Source organism: Diaporthe batatas (genome assembly GCF_019321695.1).
Source record: "Diaporthe batatas strain CRI 302-4 chromosome Unknown Contig00009, whole genome shotgun sequence".
Classification (NCBI taxonomy): Eukaryota; Fungi; Ascomycota; class Sordariomycetes; order Diaporthales; family Diaporthaceae; genus Diaporthe; species Diaporthe batatas.
Genome location: NW_025408556.1, coordinates 628,179 through 646,986, shown reverse-complemented (window position 1 = coordinate 646,986; position 18,808 = coordinate 628,179). Strand labels below are relative to the sequence as shown.

Here is an 18,808-nt window from a genome sequence, read left to right as displayed (position 1 = left end):
CCCATCAGACAACCTCCTATCAGACAACCTCCTATCAGATAACCTCCTATCAGACAACCTCATAAGGGACAACCTCCTATCGGACAACCTCCCATCAGACAACCTCCCATTGCCGCAACACCACTCGCTCTCGCCCAACGCCTCCCGTGCTCCTACCTCCCAGTGAGTTAGATAAGAGGGAGAGTGAGTCAGATAAGAGGGAGGGCAACCATAGGAGCGCCCGCATCAGCAGAGGGGGCAGGAGGCAGGCACGGACCTAAAGCAACAAGATAACAGCCACGCCCAGTAAGTCAATGCCAAACCACAACCAGGAAGCAGTACAAGCCATCCTGCTCCACTGACGTCGGAAGGTGGCCTGATAAACGCTCAACCTAGCGACGGGGGTGACTGAGGGCAGCTGACAGGCAAGAAGCACCAGGGACCAACCAGCTTGAATGTTCGGCGAGGGCAAGGCAAGATCCAACAACCGCCACGGGTCTGCCCACACCTATCGCAGCACCTGCCTCATGACAAGAGGAGACGACTCCCCTTACTGGGAGCAACGCACGGCCAGACGCTCGCTGCCGACACGATAAAGCACCTAAGCACCTACCTCCCTGTGTGCCTACCCACCCAGATATTGTCACTAATGCTGCACACGGCACCTTCACCCAGACTCCTGCCTGGACCTGCCGCATGAGCACAATGAGCACCCCTTACAGTACGTCAGCTGCCAGGCGGTGCCTTCCCCGGTGCCAAACCCCCAGCACACAAGTCCGGGACGCCACTTGCCAGATACTGGTCGCGACGAGCATGACACACGCACGCCACATCATCACAGGGCGCCCGTCCAAGTTCCCATCAGACTCTTCCTCGTCAGACACATTCATGTTTCTCGTCAGGCTCTTTCCCACCAGACACCCTTCCCCATCGGACACATAGCCAAAGCCCAGACTGCCTGTCACCATGCTCACGACTGCCAGAGCCACGGGTCGCTCTGGCGGGCAGAGATCCGGCCGCCATCACCACCTTGCACGCAAGTTGAACACCCGGCAGACCACGATTATGGACAGTTTCCAGGTCAGTGCCAGGCAAGCACCTTATATATCCCGCGTGCTGACCCTTTCGGCAGAGCACGAGCACGACCACACCAGCCAAGGCAACCGGGATCTACACCAAGCCACTATCCAGTCTCACGGGCGATGATATCCACGCCATGTTTGACTTCAGGCTCGTAGCACGAGGTGGTCACCAGGATCACGAAGCTGCCAGTCCCGTCACACCGGGCTTTTCCAGAATAACTACGCCAGAGGACCGACACCACGACACTGCACGCCGTCGCCGTCACATAAGCGAGAGCCCCGGCGTCCTAGACCACCTCCACAGGACCGGCAGGAGAGCCCATGTAAGATAGCCTGGTCACCCCGTGCTGACATACACACCCCTAAGTCCACATCTTAGCCGATCTGATCGACCTTACTGGCATAGAGAGCGACGACGAGCAGCCCAAGGCAGAGCCTGGGTTGTCAGACCGGGTGGGCCGACGACACGGCGTGTCGACCACCCGTGTGGGCCGGGGTGTGCCAGACAACGCAATCAAGCAGGAGCCCACGCAGCACAACAACGGGGACGACGACGACTAGCCGTCCATCATACCGACTGTCGGCCGTGACGCCAACGACGGCAGGCAGAAGAGACGCTTCCAGCATGGTATAATCTCCCCGTTCCCCGTCCCCGCAGCTTCGATGCCGTAGGTATGCCAGGCTGACACCAGGAAATATCAGGAGAGTCAGAATACAATCAGGGTATCGGTGCCAGCAAGCGCGTGATGGTCCATGACGATGCGCCACACGGAACAGCTCGGGTGAGCCACCGCGGCGTGACAGGGTCGAACCTGGTGACTGGAATGGATCCCAAAGGGATCCTCGACAAAATGCTGCAGCCGGCGTACGTCCTCGCTGCCAACGGAGCATTTCACAACGTGTCGGACACCATGCGTATCCTGGAGGAGGAATACTTGAGGCCCGCCGCCAACTACTTGGCCAGGCAGTCGAAATAATTTAAGTGGGAAGGCATGGCTCAGATTGACACATTTTGATGACGGCTGGTATCAATTACTCGGACAATTGGCAACATTCACACAGGCGGATAAGACTACCGACAAGTGTATCATGGAGATCATAGCTAGGTCATGGGTCACACATTGCTTACATGTGATACATTTCCGGGGTCGTCGAGTACTTCAGATAACAGCTTAAATTTACCACCTACTAGTAAGATTCAACCACTCCAGACCCTTAGCCCTAGAGGTGTTGGCCGGAAGGCCCTCCCGCTTTTGCGAAGACTACATGTCCAAATACGGCCAAAGTCACGATAGACCTCTTTCCGCTCTGGATTCCAGCAAGCCTGGAGCAAAAAGTTGTCGCTGTCCGGCATTATGCTGATTATGTAAGGCAACTTCCCTGCCGAGGGGTCAAATGATTGGAAGGCTAAAGGTTAAGATGAGGCCTTGTGACGCCCAAACCGGCGACGGAGAGTCTCCATCCGCGTTTAACGGAGAAAACAGTCCATGATCCCAGATGACCCACCGTGTGCTGTTGCGAAGTCACATAACAAGCGGTATCACGGGATCAGACTTTAGAGCCACCCCCGTCACCAACCGTCATGTCTCAAGTGTCGTTGTGCTACCGGCCCATGGGCGCGACTGAGTCTTAGCCGTTTGTGCGTTCCTGAGAACAACTCGTTGAACACTGCAAGGGCTTAGAGCCAGGGCCAAGCTCATCATGGCATGCGGCTCGCGAGAGCCCGCCGCTAAGGTGAATTTCGACCTGTCTGATGCGACTACTGTCGGCTGGATGTCCCGAAGGCGACCAAGCTAGTTAGAAGTAAGCTTCTCGCCTTAGATGCTCGTCTTAATGTGGGTATCGGCGGCCCTGCTCCCGCGTTCTTACGTCTGGAGCAGAATTACCATTGCATTGGAGAACGCATCGCTGACTTGGTCTCACACCAACTGGGTGGCACCGCTGCTCCCGCCTTCGTATAAATGGTGTTGGCACCCCGTGGTCAAGCTTTTGGCAGATGTGATCGCGGATACCAAGGACCGACGATCTCAGCCCCATCATGAAATCCTTGATCGCCTCGGCCGCATTCATTGCTGGCGCTCTTGCGCAGGGCGCAGCTTATGCTCAATGTGGAGGCCAGGGATGGACTGGAGCGACAACATGTGTGTCTGGATACACGTGCACGTACTCCAACCAGTACTACTCCCAGTGTCTTCCTGGCAGCGCATCGACTACGCTGTCAACTTCCGCCCGGCCCAGCACGACCTCATCGTCCCAGCCGAGCGCGACGACCTCGAAGGCACCTTCAGCTACAGGAGGCTGGAAGTTCCTTGGCGTGGATGAGTCTGGAGCCGAATTTGGCAACCAGAACTTCCCCGGAACCTATGGGAAAGACTTCATATTCCCAGACAACACAGCTCTTCAGGTGAGCCCCTAGATCGATGAGTTCTGACACTCATAAAGTCTTGTCAATGCAATCAGCAAGTGGGAACTGAAAAGGGACCAGACCTTGATCAGCTCGGGCTATAACGCCCTCCGCGTTCCCTTCTCCATGGAGAGAATGGTTACTGGCAACACGATCTCGTCCTCATTGGCAACCGCATATCTTAACAACTACACCGCAACGGTAAACTTCATTACCAATGCCGGAGGCTACGCCATCATTGACCCGCACAACTACGGTCGGTTCTACGGCAACATCATCACCGACACCGCCGGCTTCCAGACCTTCTGGAAGAACCTCGCCAGCGTGTACAAGAGCAACTCCAAGGTCATCTTCGATACCAATAATGAGTACCACGATATGGACCAGACGCTCGTTTTGAACCTGAACCAGGCCGCCATCAATGGTATTCGTGCCGCAGGCGCAACCTCGCAGTACATCTTTGTCGAGGGTAACTCGTACTCGGGTGCTTGGACTTGGACTCAGGTCAACGACAACCTCAAGGCCCTGACAGACCCCCAAAACAAGATCGTCTACGAAATGCACCAGTACCTCGACTCGGACGGCTCGGGTACGTCTGCTACCTGCGTGTCGGGGACCATCGGCGCAGAGCGCGTTGCCAGTGCGACTCAGTGGCTCAAGACTAACGGCAAGCTCGGAATCATCGGCGAGTTTGCGGGAGGCGCCAACGACCAGTGCAAATCCGCCGTCACTGGGCTGCTCAACACTCTCAAGTCGAACTCCGATGTCTGGCTCGGTGCTCTCTGGTGGGGAGGTGGACCATGGTGGGGCGACTATATCTATAGCTATGAGCCGCCTAGCGGGATTGGCTACAAGTACTATGACTCTTTGCTCAGGACGTACAAGCCTTGAGCACTGCTGACTGTTGTGGGTGGCAGTGGCGGCGAGCTGGAGTGTATATATGTCGGTGTTGGGAGGGTCACTATGTAAATATGAGAGATTATCTTTCATGTATATATTCAACATCACCTATCGTATTATAACTATCGTTATCGACACCGTGTTCTTTCCAAGTGCTGGGTCTTGAGTGCTTACCACCGTATGAGGGCGCCATGTATGTCCTCGGACGTATACGGAATAGAAGCGAAAGCAATTAGTACCGACTGTGCCAGCAGTGGGTAAGCAGAACCGACATCCACGGGTAGCATCTCAAACTTATTCCGGTGTTCGGAAGTGGACAAATGCCGCATGCCGAAGCTTGCAGATGGGTCATTAGGGACTTAAGAAGCGACAGGTGAAGGCAAGCTGACTGAAGGCTGAAAGCCAGGGCCCCGAGGGCTGCCCCCAGTGGACTGCCCGCCCGCCTGCCGGGGCGCAGTCGGGCGATAGTGGTTGCGTGGTGTCGTCACAATCCTCAAAGGTGCATTATCGAGTAACACAGGCAGGCGAAATCTACCACATTGTGTTCTGCAGTTTTGCGGTGCTGGTGGCGAGGCGAATTCCATGTGCCTTACTTGGGAAGGGATGTATACCTAGGTACTTAAATGTGACAAGCTGCAGTCAACTGGTGACCCATAGAGCTGGGCCTGGAACGTGCCACAGTAGTACGAAGGGATCAGCAATGAGACAGAGATGGCAGCCTGGTTATATCATACCGCAGAAGAATATTTCCGATACGCCACTTTAGACAGGGGCGGGAGATCGAAACCCAATGGATCGGGGACAGCTTGAGCCTATTTTCTAATTGCGGAGCTAACAGGTAAGCGCTTGTGGCTCGTCTAATCCTCTTGTAGGTGCTCCGGCTGCGCGCTGACAAGGATGCAGGCCATAGCCAGGGCGATATCGTGTGCAGATCTCGGATCCTTCTCCCCAGACCTGCGGAATCAGGGCAAACCGGTCAAACCTTGAGCGATCCATGAGCTATTCATCGTTTCTCACTCGACTCCGTGTTCAAAATGCACACTCTTTCAACATTCATTGATACCCCACAAACCCACACATCTCCAACAGTGCGAGCGAGTATTCACGAAGGCTCCAGAGTCGATACCTAGGTAGAGAGTGCGGGCCTGACAGGAGGAAGAGCTTTGCCCAGGCGCAGCACAGTGTGTCCATGGCTCAATACAGAGCTAACGAAGAGCAGCCGGGGCTGGAGGTTGCCCGCGAAGCTGAAGCTCCTCAGTATGTCCATATCACTCCGACGTCCAGTCTTCTCCACCAGCTTTAATTGGTTCCGTGCGCCGCCAAGGGTACACTCGAAGCCAACTGCCACGACAGCAGGCTCATTATGAGTTTCAAATGTTCTGACCGTAGACCTGAACAGGGTGCATTATGAGCAGGGTTTGGAATTCAACCCAGCACAGCACAACTCCAACCTCGGACACTACAATGCACATCCATACGGGCAGCAATACGGACCGCCGCCTCAGTTCGACCCTTACAACCGACAATCATACAAGACAGGATCATCACCAGCTTTTTCATTCTTGACGCCGGCGAGTGACGGCAAGATACTATTTGACGGAGCACCACCCACGGGGAGGGAGAATAATCCGGTCGATGAGCATGTCCTCAAGATAGGAAAGAGGAAGCTCTGGTTGATACTAGGAGCTCTAGTAGCCATACTAGTATTGGGATTATCTCTTGGTCTCGGCCTCGGCTTAGGCCTGGGCCAGAGTGGTGATGGATCAAGCAGGTGAACTTCCAGAATACCGAGAAGGCTTTTCAAATGGTTGCCAAAGCTAACATCTCTGCACGTAGCGGGTCCTCCCCTTCATCAACGCCGAGGCCTTCTTCAGCGTCTGTTCCCGAGTCGTCGATATCCTGCCCTACGTCAAATGGAACGACATTCACATCGGAAACAAACCCAGTCGAATTTAACATCTCCTGTGGTATCGACTACAACGGCAATGCTGACCACAACACCAAGGATCTGGCTCACATGGAGACAGACAGAGCTGAGGACTGCATCAACATGTGCGCTTCGAACGATAGCTGTGTGGGTGCTGGATGGGGCTGGTACCAACCGGATTCCAGCGTGGCGGGTTCTGATGTCTGCTGGCTCAAGTCAAAACTGGGGACTTCGCATGCGGCGATTCAGGATTGGATTTTTGTTATCAAGCAATAGACTAACAGCTAGCATTGTACTTTAACTATGTGGGTTATGACCCAGATGATCTATGCTCTGAAACTGGTTGTATGCCGTTCAATGACCCACGTGATTGCGCCGTCACATATCCAAGCATTAATTGTGTGCAATAATGTAGGCAATGGTTAACGCCGAATAACTCCCAAAATGACCAATACCACGCTCAACCCACCACATCAACGTTTCCGTTATCGTTCAGAGCATGCTTCAAGTACAGCTTCTCGTCCATCATATCATGCTCGATGAGGTCCGGCCCCTGAGTTGCAGCAATAGGAGCCTCCGCCTGCCCCGTCGTCCCCTTTGACTTCCAGAACAGACACCGAGGCTCGTTGCAGAACGGCTTCGCGGCGCTTTCCTCATGGCCCCTTACACTTTCGTCATAGCTCCTCTTCGCGTCCGCTTCCGTGAACTGCTTGATCCGCTTATCCGTGACGACAAATGGCTCGGGCAGAGGGGGATAAGAGGCCACCAGCTCAGGGGCGGTCCACTTGACGCCGAGCTCCTGGAGGATGAGAGGCGTGATATGAGCCGTCGAGAGGAGGATCCTGGGCATGCCATGGCCGTTGAAACCGGCCGCCACGAAATGGCCGGGGTGGGCCGGGGCTGGGCCAACGAACGGGAAGGAATCGATGCTGGTCGACTCGACTCCCGTCCAGTTTCCGCCCTCATTTGTTTCGAGCGCGAGTTCCGCCTCGTCCTCTTTCCCCGGCCAGCCCACGATGTCGTTCTTTGGCCACGTCTTGTAGAACTCGGCTACCCCGGGGTTAAGCTTGTCCTCCGCATCGGAGCGAACCCAATCGTGCGGGTAGTGCGAGAGAACGGCCTTCGCGCCGCCGACTATGAGCGTGTTATAGGGTGGGGGCTGCTGCACGTGGTAGTTGTTGACATGGCTGTCCCAGTGCTGAGCGCCGGAGTGTTTGATGAAGCCTTCGGGGGCCTTGATCGCGCCAATAGTACAGACCGAAGGGAAGATTAGGTTAGAATACTCGGGCAGGAGATGAGAAGCCCATCGGTTCTTGTGCGTTTCTGTTGTCAGCGCTTGATCATTCAAATGGAATTGAGTAAAAAGAAAGTCCAGGACATACGGTGGCGTGCACAACAGTCTTGGCGCGAACGTCGCCGCGTGGTGTTGACACGGTGATGTATCCGTCTTCACCTCTCTCAGAAATTTTCAAAGCTGGTGTGTTGGCTTGCAGATTTAGCTTGCCCGTGTCCAGCACGATTTGAAGCAAAGCGTGAACGAATCTGTATGGCCAACTGTTCCCAACAAGTCAGCTTGGAAGGTCAAAGAACATCATGCTTGTTGTGCCACTTACACTTGACCAGTAGGGTGCACAACAGCTGCAATACAACCTTTCATCTGTGTGAAGGCCTCCGCCTCCTTGGGGTCTTCAATAATTCGGCATTCTCGAATCACCTCGCCGTCCCTGCCGTGATCCCTGACGAACGCATCGAATGCTCCTTTGAGACGCGCCCAGGCTTCCTGCGTCATAGCCGCGTCGAATGTCTCACCCAGCTTGAAGCATACCTTGTCTGCAACGCCTTCCTCGGTCAGAAGAGCCTTGAAGGCGTCGAGATGGGCCATCTCATGCTTGACCAATTTCAATGCCCCATCAGGCCCGAACCGGCTAGACCAGCTCGAGTACCGAGAGTAGGCATGTGGCCGAAGCTGACCGCCTGGAGAAATGGAGAAGCAGGATGTCAGCCCTGCATTCAATACTTCGTCTTCGCGGCAGCATGGCTGCTTTGAGAAGAACATTTGGCTCGGCACTTACCGTTCCGCCCTGTGGCGCCACCACATACATCTCGGGCCTCTAGCATAAGCATACGCGGAGTGGTCCCATCTTTGGCGGTGTGCTGCTCGCCCTGTCAGAACCTCACTGACGGATATTAATGTTTCAGATTCTCACCTTGTGCAACCAATATGCCGTTGTGGTGCCTGTGTAACCGCTCCCAACAATCACAACATCCGTCTCCTTGGGGAGGTCTGGGGTTGACTGAAAATTCCTCAGAGGAGACTCAGCGGCCTCGATCCAGTAGGACTTTGTCGGGTTGCTAATCGGAAGGACCATGGTGTTGATGTGAGGGAGTGCTGTCTTCCAAGGTTGCAATCACCATGGATTGCCTAGGGTGGGCTCGGATGTGGGTGCTGATTATAAAGATTGGGGCTTATTGTCGAGAACAAGGTCCGTCAAAGACAGTCAAAGATAGTAGTCGGGTTCGTCAATGAGTTTGATCTGGTTTGTTCGCGTTGACTCTGGCTGATGTGGAGAGTGGTGATGAAGGCAAGTCGAAGGCCGGATGAGATGTGGCGGTCAGACTCTTCTAATCCTGCCTCAGGCCGGGACAATCTCCCGCCTAGCTGACGTACCATATTTCCCTATGAGGGCCAAGTCTGAGGTGGGACGAGAGTGGAATCATTCACTGTCGCCTCGATCCGGATCCCCAGGCAGAGGCTGTCGACACGCTGGCGAGATCGGATCCGGAAGTGCACACGCGCTGCCCCGATGAGCAGTTCCCCGGCAGTATCAGCCTCGGTGTGGAGCCCTGTGGGTCTACCCCTGACCGGAAACGATCAGAAGCACCGGTCACCCGGGCCGCCTCCACCACCAAAACTGCCCCGGATCTGATAAGCCACCGTCCCGTTGTGATTGTGTTCGCGTCTCGGATTGTGCTGGTACTCCGTCAGTGCTTGCCGAGATACCGGCTGATAGGCACGCGGACGCTCGCAACGCGTCAATGACAATCAGTTGCCTGCGTGGCCCATCCGGCTTGTGCCTGGTTTGCAAAGAGCCCGCAGTGACTGACACCGGCTAGCTGCTCTGGCCTGACTCCCTTGCCCCACTGACTCATTCACGGTGATTGTTACAAATCGAGAGTCATGCCGGGAAGCTGTGCTGTAATGGAAATGCATTAGGCTTGACGCTCGGCGAAAATAACGCAGAAGATCACAAAATGTGCCGGCTAAAAGATAACAGAATCCCTGCTCCAACTCACGCCTCGACCGCCTTGCTACTAGTCTCTCCTCCGTCCTGGGGCACCTCGATAGCGTCGATATCAAATTCGGCCGGCGCCTCTGGGACCATTCTGATGAGGAAGACCATGCACGGGATGGCCAGCGCCAAGACCGCGCAGTTGACGTAGAATGGTATGCGCGGGTCGCTGCCGTAGTTTGAGTTGATAGCGTATGAAACGGCCTGACCCGCCGTCTCGAAGGCACGGAACAGCCCGCCCGTCCTGGCGCTTGACTTGACGTCCGTGGAGAATGTACCCAAGATCCAGTAAAGGGACAATTGTGTCCAGTAACCAGTCGTGAAGATGATCAGGTAAGGGAGGTATGCCTCAGCCCATCGCTTGCCGTGCAAGATGTAGTCAAGGCCGTTCCCGCTCGAGGTTCCAAATTTCGAATACTCAATCCCGATCCAGATGAAGCAGCAAATCTGCGGTACCAGCCACAGACCAAATGCAGTCCACGCACGGCCAGCCTGGGACCAGCGCTTCGTGTCCAACATCTTGCCATACGCAAGCACCATGACGATAGTGATGATGGGGACGATGAGTGTGGATAGAGCGCGGGCACGCACGGAGAAGTGCAACGACAGATAGGTCCCCATGGTGCCTCCGTAGAAAAAGCTGTAGAACGCAGGGAGGAAGACAAGCCAGGTCTTCTTCCGCTGCGCGTGTAGCCAGAGTGCCGCGAATTCGCCTTTCCAAGTGACAGTTCCAGTTGTGGGCACCTTAGTTCCGTCCTTGCGTCGGACTTGTTTAGTAGGAGACAGCAAGAAAGCCCAAAGAACACCAGTGCACTCGAGTCCGACAAACACCAAGTAGGTAGCCCAGGCAATACCGCCAGCTGAGTCCTTACCATAGTTCGTAGCAAAGTCTAGTGCTTATTAGCCACCCGTCTTGTTTTTCAGAATAGTCTTGTTCTTGGAAGTTCCGAAGCGCTGAATGGGGAGAGGGTCATGAAAGGGAGTCAGGGCTTACTGATGGCACCACCAACGATAGAGCCTGAGCTCCTCATGGCAGACCAGATGCCAAGGTACAAGCCACGGTCGTTCTGTGGCGGATATGACAGCATAGCAGTCGTCTCTCCCACGTACAGGAAGCCGCCCGTGAATCCACCAAGTATTGTTTCAAATAGTAGGTACCACTGTGTCCCATATCTTGCAGCTGTGTAATATCCTGAGCCCGCAAGAGGAAAAGTCACAGCAGCAATCATACAGCTCCACTTGATTCCAATCTTGTTGATCAGCGGTCCGCCGAAGAGAGTGATCATACATCCGGCGGCGTAGTTGAGAGCGTTGGCAAGGTTCCCGAGGTAAGGAGACGACAAGCCTCCTCCGCCTAGGTTGGAAATCGCGTCCGACATAGCCGGGCCAACAAAAGACAGCGCTCCGAACATGATCATCTGGAAGAGAACGCTTCGAAAGATTTTGTTGAAACGGCTGCTGGTCAAATATGCCGTATCCACATCGATAACTTGGGTCTCCTGGTTGGAGCTGACGCGAACGACGTCGGTCGCATTTTCAGACATGGTTGCGACTTTCGCTTGGTCGCCTTTGGATTCTGGTGCAGCCATGGTGAAGAGAGGAGGACCGGTCCTGACGGAGATGCAGGTCGGGCGGGCGACCAGACAAAACTCGGGTCAGGCTGAGTGAGGGGCGGGCTGGCCTCCTATGTAATGAAAGTTGCCTAATGGGTCACGAGGAACCAGTGTCTTATGTCAATTCCCTGGAAGCTGTGCCTGTCAAAAAAGAGATGTTACCTCGAACGTGGAGTCAGGTGGTAGACAGCCAATGCTGGGTGGGCTTTATTACCATTGCAGGAGGTGTGATTCGTCTCGCACAAGAGGGCCCATCCATCCGAGACGATTCAGACCAGATAGGCACGCGAGAAGGCCCACCGCAAATGCACGATGCCCTGCGTGGTAATTGGGGCGTGGGGGGCAGGCCTGCGAGATGACCCCCGGGCGACAGAAAGCAGTCACGAGCCCGACATCCAGCGATTGCCGATTACTGTTGCTATGCCCAGGGCCGGCAAACCGCATCTTGAACCCCATCGCCGCCGCGCCGTTGCGACATGATAGCCGGGGCTCCCGGTGATCACCGTCCCGGTGGAGATAAGATAGCAAGTAGGCTTGTCAGCTTTAAGAGTAACATCCCGGGGCCCCGGGGTTCGACTTGTCGGGGTCACATTCGAACGAGTCGGGATAAGGCATTAGATACCAATCGCCATGCATTGTTGATGAAGAAGTTAAACGAGTCATTAACCCTCCTCCTACCTATCGGTAGATCCTAGCATTATGCAGACCCGTCCTACGTCGGAATTACGATATCTCTATTTATACTTATCTTTATAGTTATATCCTTATTAGATTAGCTAATACTATTACCCCTATGTAAATGTTTACCTATAATATAAGAAGTACTAATTAAATTAATGAAAATATCTTTTTCTAAGATTTTTTAATAAGAAGATATCCTCCTAGATGATAAAATGGTAGACATACGTAAGCTATATAGGCTGTATGATGACATTGAAAAACCTTTGAAAGATGTGGTGGTAGTATATGTGGAATCCCAGACTCGGACATCTGAGACTCAAATGACAACAGTTATGAAATATGTGTGTACATTACTGATAACGACTACAAATCGACATTCATCTGGATTCCGGAACCTGTCATCTCAGAGGCACAAGTTGTGTCCAAGAAATATATGGCCCAGAAGACACCCGAGGTGCAGCAAGAGAGTTCGACTGAGCTTCAAGCCAATACTTTTTGGCGTCTGAACACTCCGAACTTTCATGAGGTGGTCATGAAAAGTCCAAGGGCGTTCCTGGGAGTGGAGAGAGTCACATCAAGCTACCCATACTGGCTTGGGAGTAGGCAGCCGGTTTGCATCCCGCACGCAATGCTCTAGTGAGTAGAGGGTCTAGTGGCGACAAACCTTCTAGGTTACATACCTGACTTAGGCATGTACTTGCCAATCAGTGATCATTGCCTTCCTATTGTAAAGCGAGAACCAGTGTAATCAACTCAAGTAATAAATAAATACATAAAGACGACGACACTCGTTAGATGCAACGCGCTCTCATTTGCTCTTTCCTGCCCATTGAGCTAACAGACTTTGCCTCTGTTGTGCACTATCGATCTTTTTCTCAACCCCATCATCTACTTTCTACTAGTAAATACCTGGCTACTGTCAATTGGATCACGAAACTAGGAAGAGTTTTAGGATATCTCTTAGCAATGCAATACCGACTGTGACGTCGGTTGTAAGCTCTCATCGAGACAAGTATTAGAAGCAAAATTAAAAGAGGATTTTCACATAATTTGGCTGCACTTCTATGGACCGCAGCCTAGACTATCCATCATGAAATCATTTGTCATTGCCATACTGGAGAAATTCCAGGTCATCTACCTAGGTACTCTATCTAAGGCCTCTGAAGGTATGTCCTTTCTCAGGTTGACTTCAGGACAGAGTTGCTAAGAAACAGCAACAACAGCTCTGACAACCACCGCTGTTTACGACCGAGTTCCACCAAACATGAGGTCGTAAGCTTCATAAAGCATCATCAACATTCATAAAAGCCATCCACGAGAAGAGAATGTTTAAACCAGGACGGTATCAAACAATCACTCCCCCTGCGCCCAACACCTAGCGCCGTCATTCTGACTAGAAGCCGGCCCCTGAGCAACCTTTACGGCTTTATCGCCGTTATTTCCGGGCAATGGGAACTTCCATATACTTCCACCGACGTTTTCTGACCCGTAGAAGTAGCCCACGTCGCCTGGGTACAGCGCACCAAAGCCGGAGTTTATGGTCAAGCCAAGTAGGGGGCCGAAATTAGTCGACGCGTACCATTTCTTGTCACCAAGATCAAAACGATAGAGTTGGAACCCTGAAATAGTCAGGCCAGTCGCAATCGTCCACTGTAAGAGAGATGTGCGTTAGTATCCAAGGTCATCGCTCCTCATCGCTTATGCAGGGGGTGAAGGTGGTTGCGTGACGAGACCTACCATGCTGGCACCTCCTTCCGGCAAATAAACCCAATCATACATGCCCAGATTAGCAGGAAACGTTGCACTGCCACTAGCGATCTGCCTACTGTAATTGGCTGTGTTCGGAGCCAGATTGACCTCCGTCCAGTAAGTTGTGCCTACACCATTCACCACCTGGACGACTGATGACGCCCAGTAGTTCCCTATACCGTCGAAATCGGCCACCCTGAGCGGGTATGGTACGGAGAGTCCCGGCTGCAAGATCACTGACGACCCGGATGGAGAGATCTGAAGAATGTTCTCCGTCGTTTGTGGCCCTACGGCGCCGTATATGAAGTTGTCAAGGTGGTTGTAGCCAATGGCATTGATAGTAGCTCCAGGGTACGCCAAGTCAGTGGTAATCGTCGAGAACGTGCCGGCAGTAATGTCGACCCGGATGAAGTCGTTGCCACCCTGGACGAGGTATCCATATTCGTCGCATGGGAATGTTGGGAATGGGGAGAAGACTGTGGCTGTACCAGATGCTGTCCGAGTGAATGTACTTGTGCCGGTCGTGTATGTCGAAGTAACCGTCGGGAGTCGCGAAGTTGAGCTGGAGCTTGAACTAGAACTTGAGCTGGAGCTGGAACTCGATGTTGTCGTCGTCGTAGTCGACCTCGTGCTAGATGAACTGCTTGAGCTACTCGAGCTGGTCGAACTTCGGGAACTGCTCGTGCTACTCGAAGTGCTCGTGCTGCTAGAACTACTGCTAGAACTGCTGCTAGAACTGCTGCTAGATCGAGAAGAGCTCGAACTAGACGAGCTTGAAGTAGATGAGGCACTGGAACTTGAACTGGACGAGCTTGAGCTGGACGAGCCACTTGAGGTTGAAGTAGAAGAGCTCGAGCTGGACGAAGAGCTTGAGCTTGTTGTCCGCGGTACCGTACTCGAACTAGATGAGCTAGAACTAGACGAGCTGGAAGAGCTGGATGTGGTGGTGATGATCGGTGTCGTGCTCGAACTTGAGGAACTAGAAGAACTTGAGCTTGAACTCGAGCTACTAGTAGATGGAGCTGTCGAACTGGAACTTGAGCTTGAAGAGCTACTGCTTGATGTTGTAGGAACCGTACTAGAGCTGGAGCTGGACGAAGTAGACGAACTACTGCTGCTGGATGTTGTAGGAACCGTACTGGAGCTGGAGCTGGACGAAGTAGACGAACTACTGCTGCTGGTTGTTGTGGGAGCCGTGGTCGAACTTGAGCTGGAGCTACTTGTACTCGAGACCGTTGAGCTTGAACTAGAGGAACTACTACTAGATGTGGTAGAAACCGTACTAGAGCTTGAGCTTGAAGATGAGCTACTGCTAGTCGTAGTTGGTCCTGAACTTGTACTCGAGCTTGACGAAGAGCTGCTACTCGAGGTTGAGGGAACGGTACTGGAACTCGAACTTGAAGAAGAGCTGGTGCTAGTTGTCTCAGGAGCGGTGCTAGAGCTTGAACTTGAGGAAGAGCTGCTGCTAGTTGTCTGGGGAGTTGTACTGGAACTCGAACTTGAAGACGAGCTACTGCTAGTTGTCTCAAGAGCCGTACTGGAACTTGAGCTCGAGGAGCTGCTTGTTGTCTGAGCTGTGGACGATGAGCTTGAAGAACTACTGCTCGTCGATTCAGCTGTACTGGAACTCGAGCTTGACGAACTGCTTGTCGTCTCAGCTGTCGAGGATGAGCTCGAGGAACTGCTGCTCGTTGACTCAGCCGTACTGGAACTTGAGCTTGAGGAGCTGCTGCTTGTCGACTCAGTTGTACTGGGACTTGACGTGGTTGTCTCACTAGTAGTGGACGATGTCGTTTCCTGGGCGGTACTTGAATTTGTAGTCGACCCACTCTCGGAGGAGGTGGACGATGTCGTTTCCTGGGCGGTACTTGAACTTGTAGTCGACCCACTCTCGGAAGAGGTGAAATCGGAAGATGTTTGTGGGACTGAGCTCGTTTCAGTGCTGGAAGTTGTTGTGGTCGTTTCGGAGGAGCTCTGGGATGGGATGGTGCTGGTCTGGGATGATTCGGAAGTGCTACTTGTGAACTCGCTGGATGATGTTGACTGAGCACTTGTTCCGCTACTGCTGCTTGTTGGTTCTTCCGAAGATGTGGATTCAGAGCTCGTGCCTGTCAACTCCTGCGATGTGGATGCGAAAGTAGTGCTCGTCGGCTCCTCGGAGGACGTTGGTTCAGAAGTGATGCTTGTAGACGCTTCCGAGGAAGTCGCATCCCAACTTGTGCTCGTGGGGGCTTCTGTCGATGAAGACTCCGAGGTGCTGCTGAGAGATGCTTCTGTTGACGTACTAGTTGATTCTTGCGATGTCGATTCTAAGGTTGTACTAGTAGGCTCCGAGGAAGATGTCGGAATAAAGCTCGTACTCGTGGATAGTTCAGGGGTGGATTCGGAACTCGTGCTATCAGATTCTTCTGATGTAGATCCGAGACTCGTACTGGTAGCCTCCACCGAGCTTGACCCAGTGCTAGCACTTGTCAGCTCTTCGGTTGAGCTGCTGCCACTGCTCGTGGTCTGTGCAGATGAGGTCGGCTCTCCAGATGAGGTTGACACGGATGAAGTTGCCTCAAAGCTAGAGCTGGTCGGTTCTTCAGAGCTTGAAGTGGCCTCACTACTTGTACTACCCTCAGAAGACGTCGACTCGAGAGTACTACTACTAGTCTGCTCTGTTGAAGAGGTGGGCTCAGAACTGGTACCGCTGGTGCTGGTAGGTTCTTCAGAGCTTGAGGTAGCCTCACTACTTGTACTACCCTCAGAAGACGTTGACTCGAGAGTACTACTACTAGTCTGCTCTGCTGAAGAGGTGGGCTCAGAACTGGTACCGCTAGTGCTAGTCGGCTCTGCAGAGCTTGAGATGAGCTCAGAACTGGTGGTGCTGGTCGGCTCTTCAGAGCTTGAAGTGGCCTCACTACTCGTACTACCCTCAGAAGAAGTCGACTCGAAAGTGCTAAAACTGGTCTGCTCTGTCGAAGATGTAGGCTCTGAACTGGTATCGCTGGTGCTGCTTGTAATTTCGCCCGTTGAAGTTGACTCGGAGCTTATACCACTGGCACTTGTTGTTGCTTCGGACGAAAATGTCTCGCTGCTCGTTGGCTGGCCCGTCGAAGTCGACTCTGAGATCGTATCGCTGGTACTCGTGGCCTCTCCCGATGAAGTCGACTCAGAACTGGTCTCACTGACACTGCTTGTGGCTTCGCTTGATGACGTTGGTTCTGAGCTAATACCACTGGTAGTCGCACTCTCTCCAGACGAAGTTGGCTCGCTACTTGTTGGCTCGCTTGATGAAGTTGATCCAGAGCTGATTTCGCTGGTACTAGTGGCCTGTTCAGATGATGTGGACTCTGAACTCGCCTCGCTGACGCTGCTCGTGGCGTCTCCAGATGATGTTGACTCCGACGTAAATCCACTTTCAGTACTCGAAGGCCCTTCGGAAGAAGAACTGAGCAGTTCTGATAGGCTGCTGCTGTCCACAGAGGAAGTCGAAGTTTCCGTTTCAGAGCTTGTTGTCTCCAATGATGTGCTGGTGCCACTGGACAGGTCCTCGGATGAGCTTGTTCCGAAAGAGGTCGATTCAGAACTCGGCTCCAGAGTGCTCGTAGCTAACGTGCTCGTCTCGAATGTACTTGTCGCAAAGGTACTTGTCGCAAAGGTACTTGTCGCAAAGGTGCTCGTGTCAATGGTGCTGGCGCTCTGCTCAGCAGAAGTACCTGTAAAGCTCGGTTCGCGTGAAGTCGCCTCAGATGAGGAAGGCTCAAATGAGGTGGATTCGGAAGATAATGGCTGCGACGAGCTTTCGGTTGATGAAAGAACGCTGTCACTGCTTGTAGACAGATCAGACGAAGTATCAGGAAAGCTGGATTCGGAGGCGCTCGATTCTGAAGAGATAGTTGATGTGTCTTGAAAGCTGGTGGTGAAACTGCTCTGATCTTCACTGCTGCTTGTGAAACTCTCAGAGCTAGCAATGGAGGAGGTGGCCCCGAATGATGTGGACTCAGAAGATGTAATCTCTGTCGATGTGGGCTCAGTCGATGACGACTCGGACAACGCAGTCTCACTAGAACTTTGTACCGAAGACGTTAAGGTTGGCTCACTGGAAGTCTGTTCGGAAGAAGTAGACTCGGACGAGTAAGTCTCTGTTGATGAAGCTTCAAAAGACGTCGTCTCACTTGAGGTCTGGCTAGCAAATGTAGACTCGGAGCCACTGAGAGCCGTCGACGTTGGCTCAAAAGCTGTAGACTCTGATGATGTAATTTCAGAAGATGTAGGCTCGATCGATGTCTGTGCCGAGGAAGTCAACTCGGAGGATGCTGATTCGGTGAAAGTAGACTCAAGTTGCGTAGATTCACTGGATGTCTGCTCAGTCGATGTCGGTTCGGAACTTGAGAACGAGCTGCTGCCTTCCGTGGAACTTGCTCCAGTTGTGGTGGACTGAGAAAAGCTCGACCCTGTTGATGCTTCCTCGGAGGTACTCTCACCGGACGAAGTGCGTTCTGCAGAAGTACTCTGTTCGGTGGAACTTGGCTCTTGCGTAGTCAATGCCGTCGAGCTTTCGCCAATAGAGCTGGACTCCGTCGGGCTTGGACCAGTGGTGCTCTCCTCTGTTGAAGTGGCACCTGAAGTACTCTCCTCGGTCGAGGTTGCACCAGTTGACGTGGGTTCCAAAGATACGGATTCTGAAGATGACTGCCACGTGGAGGCAGGCTCGGACGTGGTTGGCTCAGGTGAGCTTGAAAGCGTTGAGCTCTCCGCAGAGGAGCTTTCACCTATAGACGTTGTTGCAGAGAACGTGGACTCTGACGGTATTGCCTCGGTGGAGCTTGGGCCAATGCTGCTGGTCTCTGTAGGTCCCGTCGATTCGATTGACGTAGACTCAGATGCCTCAGATGATATTGACGTGGTCAACTCAACCGAACTCGTGGTCTCGGTCTCGGAGGCTGCAGAGCTGAATGAGCTTGATGCCGACTCCTCGGTCGCAGAGCTGGTCAGGGACGAGGCTTCAGAACTAGCAGGTATGGAACTTGTTGCACCGGGAGAGCTCGATTGTGTCTGGCTTGTTTCAGACAGACTAGAAGTGAGGATCTCGCTTGTCGAACTAAGGGCGCCGGTGCTCAGGCTCTCTGATTCGCTGCTCCCACTGCTAGATTGTTCTTCTGAAGACGCAGAGGATATCGGGCTCGTTGCTTCCGAAG

General features: G+C 53.2%; 5 protein-coding genes across 5 annotated transcripts; 3 read left to right on the top strand and 2 right to left on the bottom strand.

Moving 5' to 3' along the window:
* Positions 1–3,099: 3,099 nt before the first annotated feature.
* On the top strand, positions 3,100–4,356 carry KVR01_007809 (uncharacterized protein; the record flags this gene model as incomplete). The annotated part of the gene is made up of 2 exons (XM_044787047.1): positions 3,100–3,465; positions 3,547–4,356. 2 exons carry the CDS (start codon positions 3,100–3,102, stop codon positions 4,354–4,356), a joined length of 1,176 nt encoding a protein of 391 aa, XP_044642787.1.
* A 799-nt stretch (positions 4,357–5,155) lies between these two features.
* Positions 5,156–6,568, top strand: KVR01_007724 (uncharacterized protein; the record flags this gene model as incomplete). Its single annotated transcript, XM_044783625.1, has 4 exons — positions 5,156–5,175; positions 5,455–5,622; positions 5,765–6,136; positions 6,202–6,568. 4 exons carry the CDS (start codon positions 5,156–5,158, stop codon positions 6,566–6,568), a joined length of 927 nt encoding a protein of 308 aa, XP_044642702.1.
* A 184-nt stretch (positions 6,569–6,752) lies between these two features.
* KVR01_007886 (uncharacterized protein) lies at positions 6,753–8,661 on the bottom strand (the record flags this gene model as incomplete). Its single annotated transcript, XM_044785191.1, has 5 exons — positions 6,753–7,604; positions 7,675–7,846; positions 7,906–8,266; positions 8,365–8,446; positions 8,500–8,661. The coding sequence occupies 5 exons, from the start codon at positions 8,659–8,661 to the stop codon at positions 6,753–6,755; spliced, it is 1,629 nt and encodes a 542-aa protein (XP_044642864.1).
* Positions 8,662–9,582: 921 nt separating this feature from the next.
* KVR01_008088 (uncharacterized protein) lies at positions 9,583–11,171 on the bottom strand (the record flags this gene model as incomplete). Its single annotated transcript, XM_044794549.1, has 2 exons — positions 9,583–10,472; positions 10,577–11,171. The coding sequence occupies 2 exons, from the start codon at positions 11,169–11,171 to the stop codon at positions 9,583–9,585; spliced, it is 1,485 nt and encodes a 494-aa protein (XP_044643066.1).
* A 2,960-nt stretch (positions 11,172–14,131) lies between these two features.
* Positions 14,132–15,198, top strand: KVR01_007700 (uncharacterized protein; the record flags this gene model as incomplete). Its single annotated transcript, XM_044781281.1, is given in 2 exon segments — positions 14,132–14,150; positions 14,162–15,198. The coding sequence occupies 2 exon segments, from the start codon at positions 14,132–14,134 to the stop codon at positions 15,196–15,198; spliced, it is 1,056 nt and encodes a 351-aa protein (XP_044642678.1).
* Between the last annotated feature and the right edge of the window lie 3,610 nt (positions 15,199–18,808).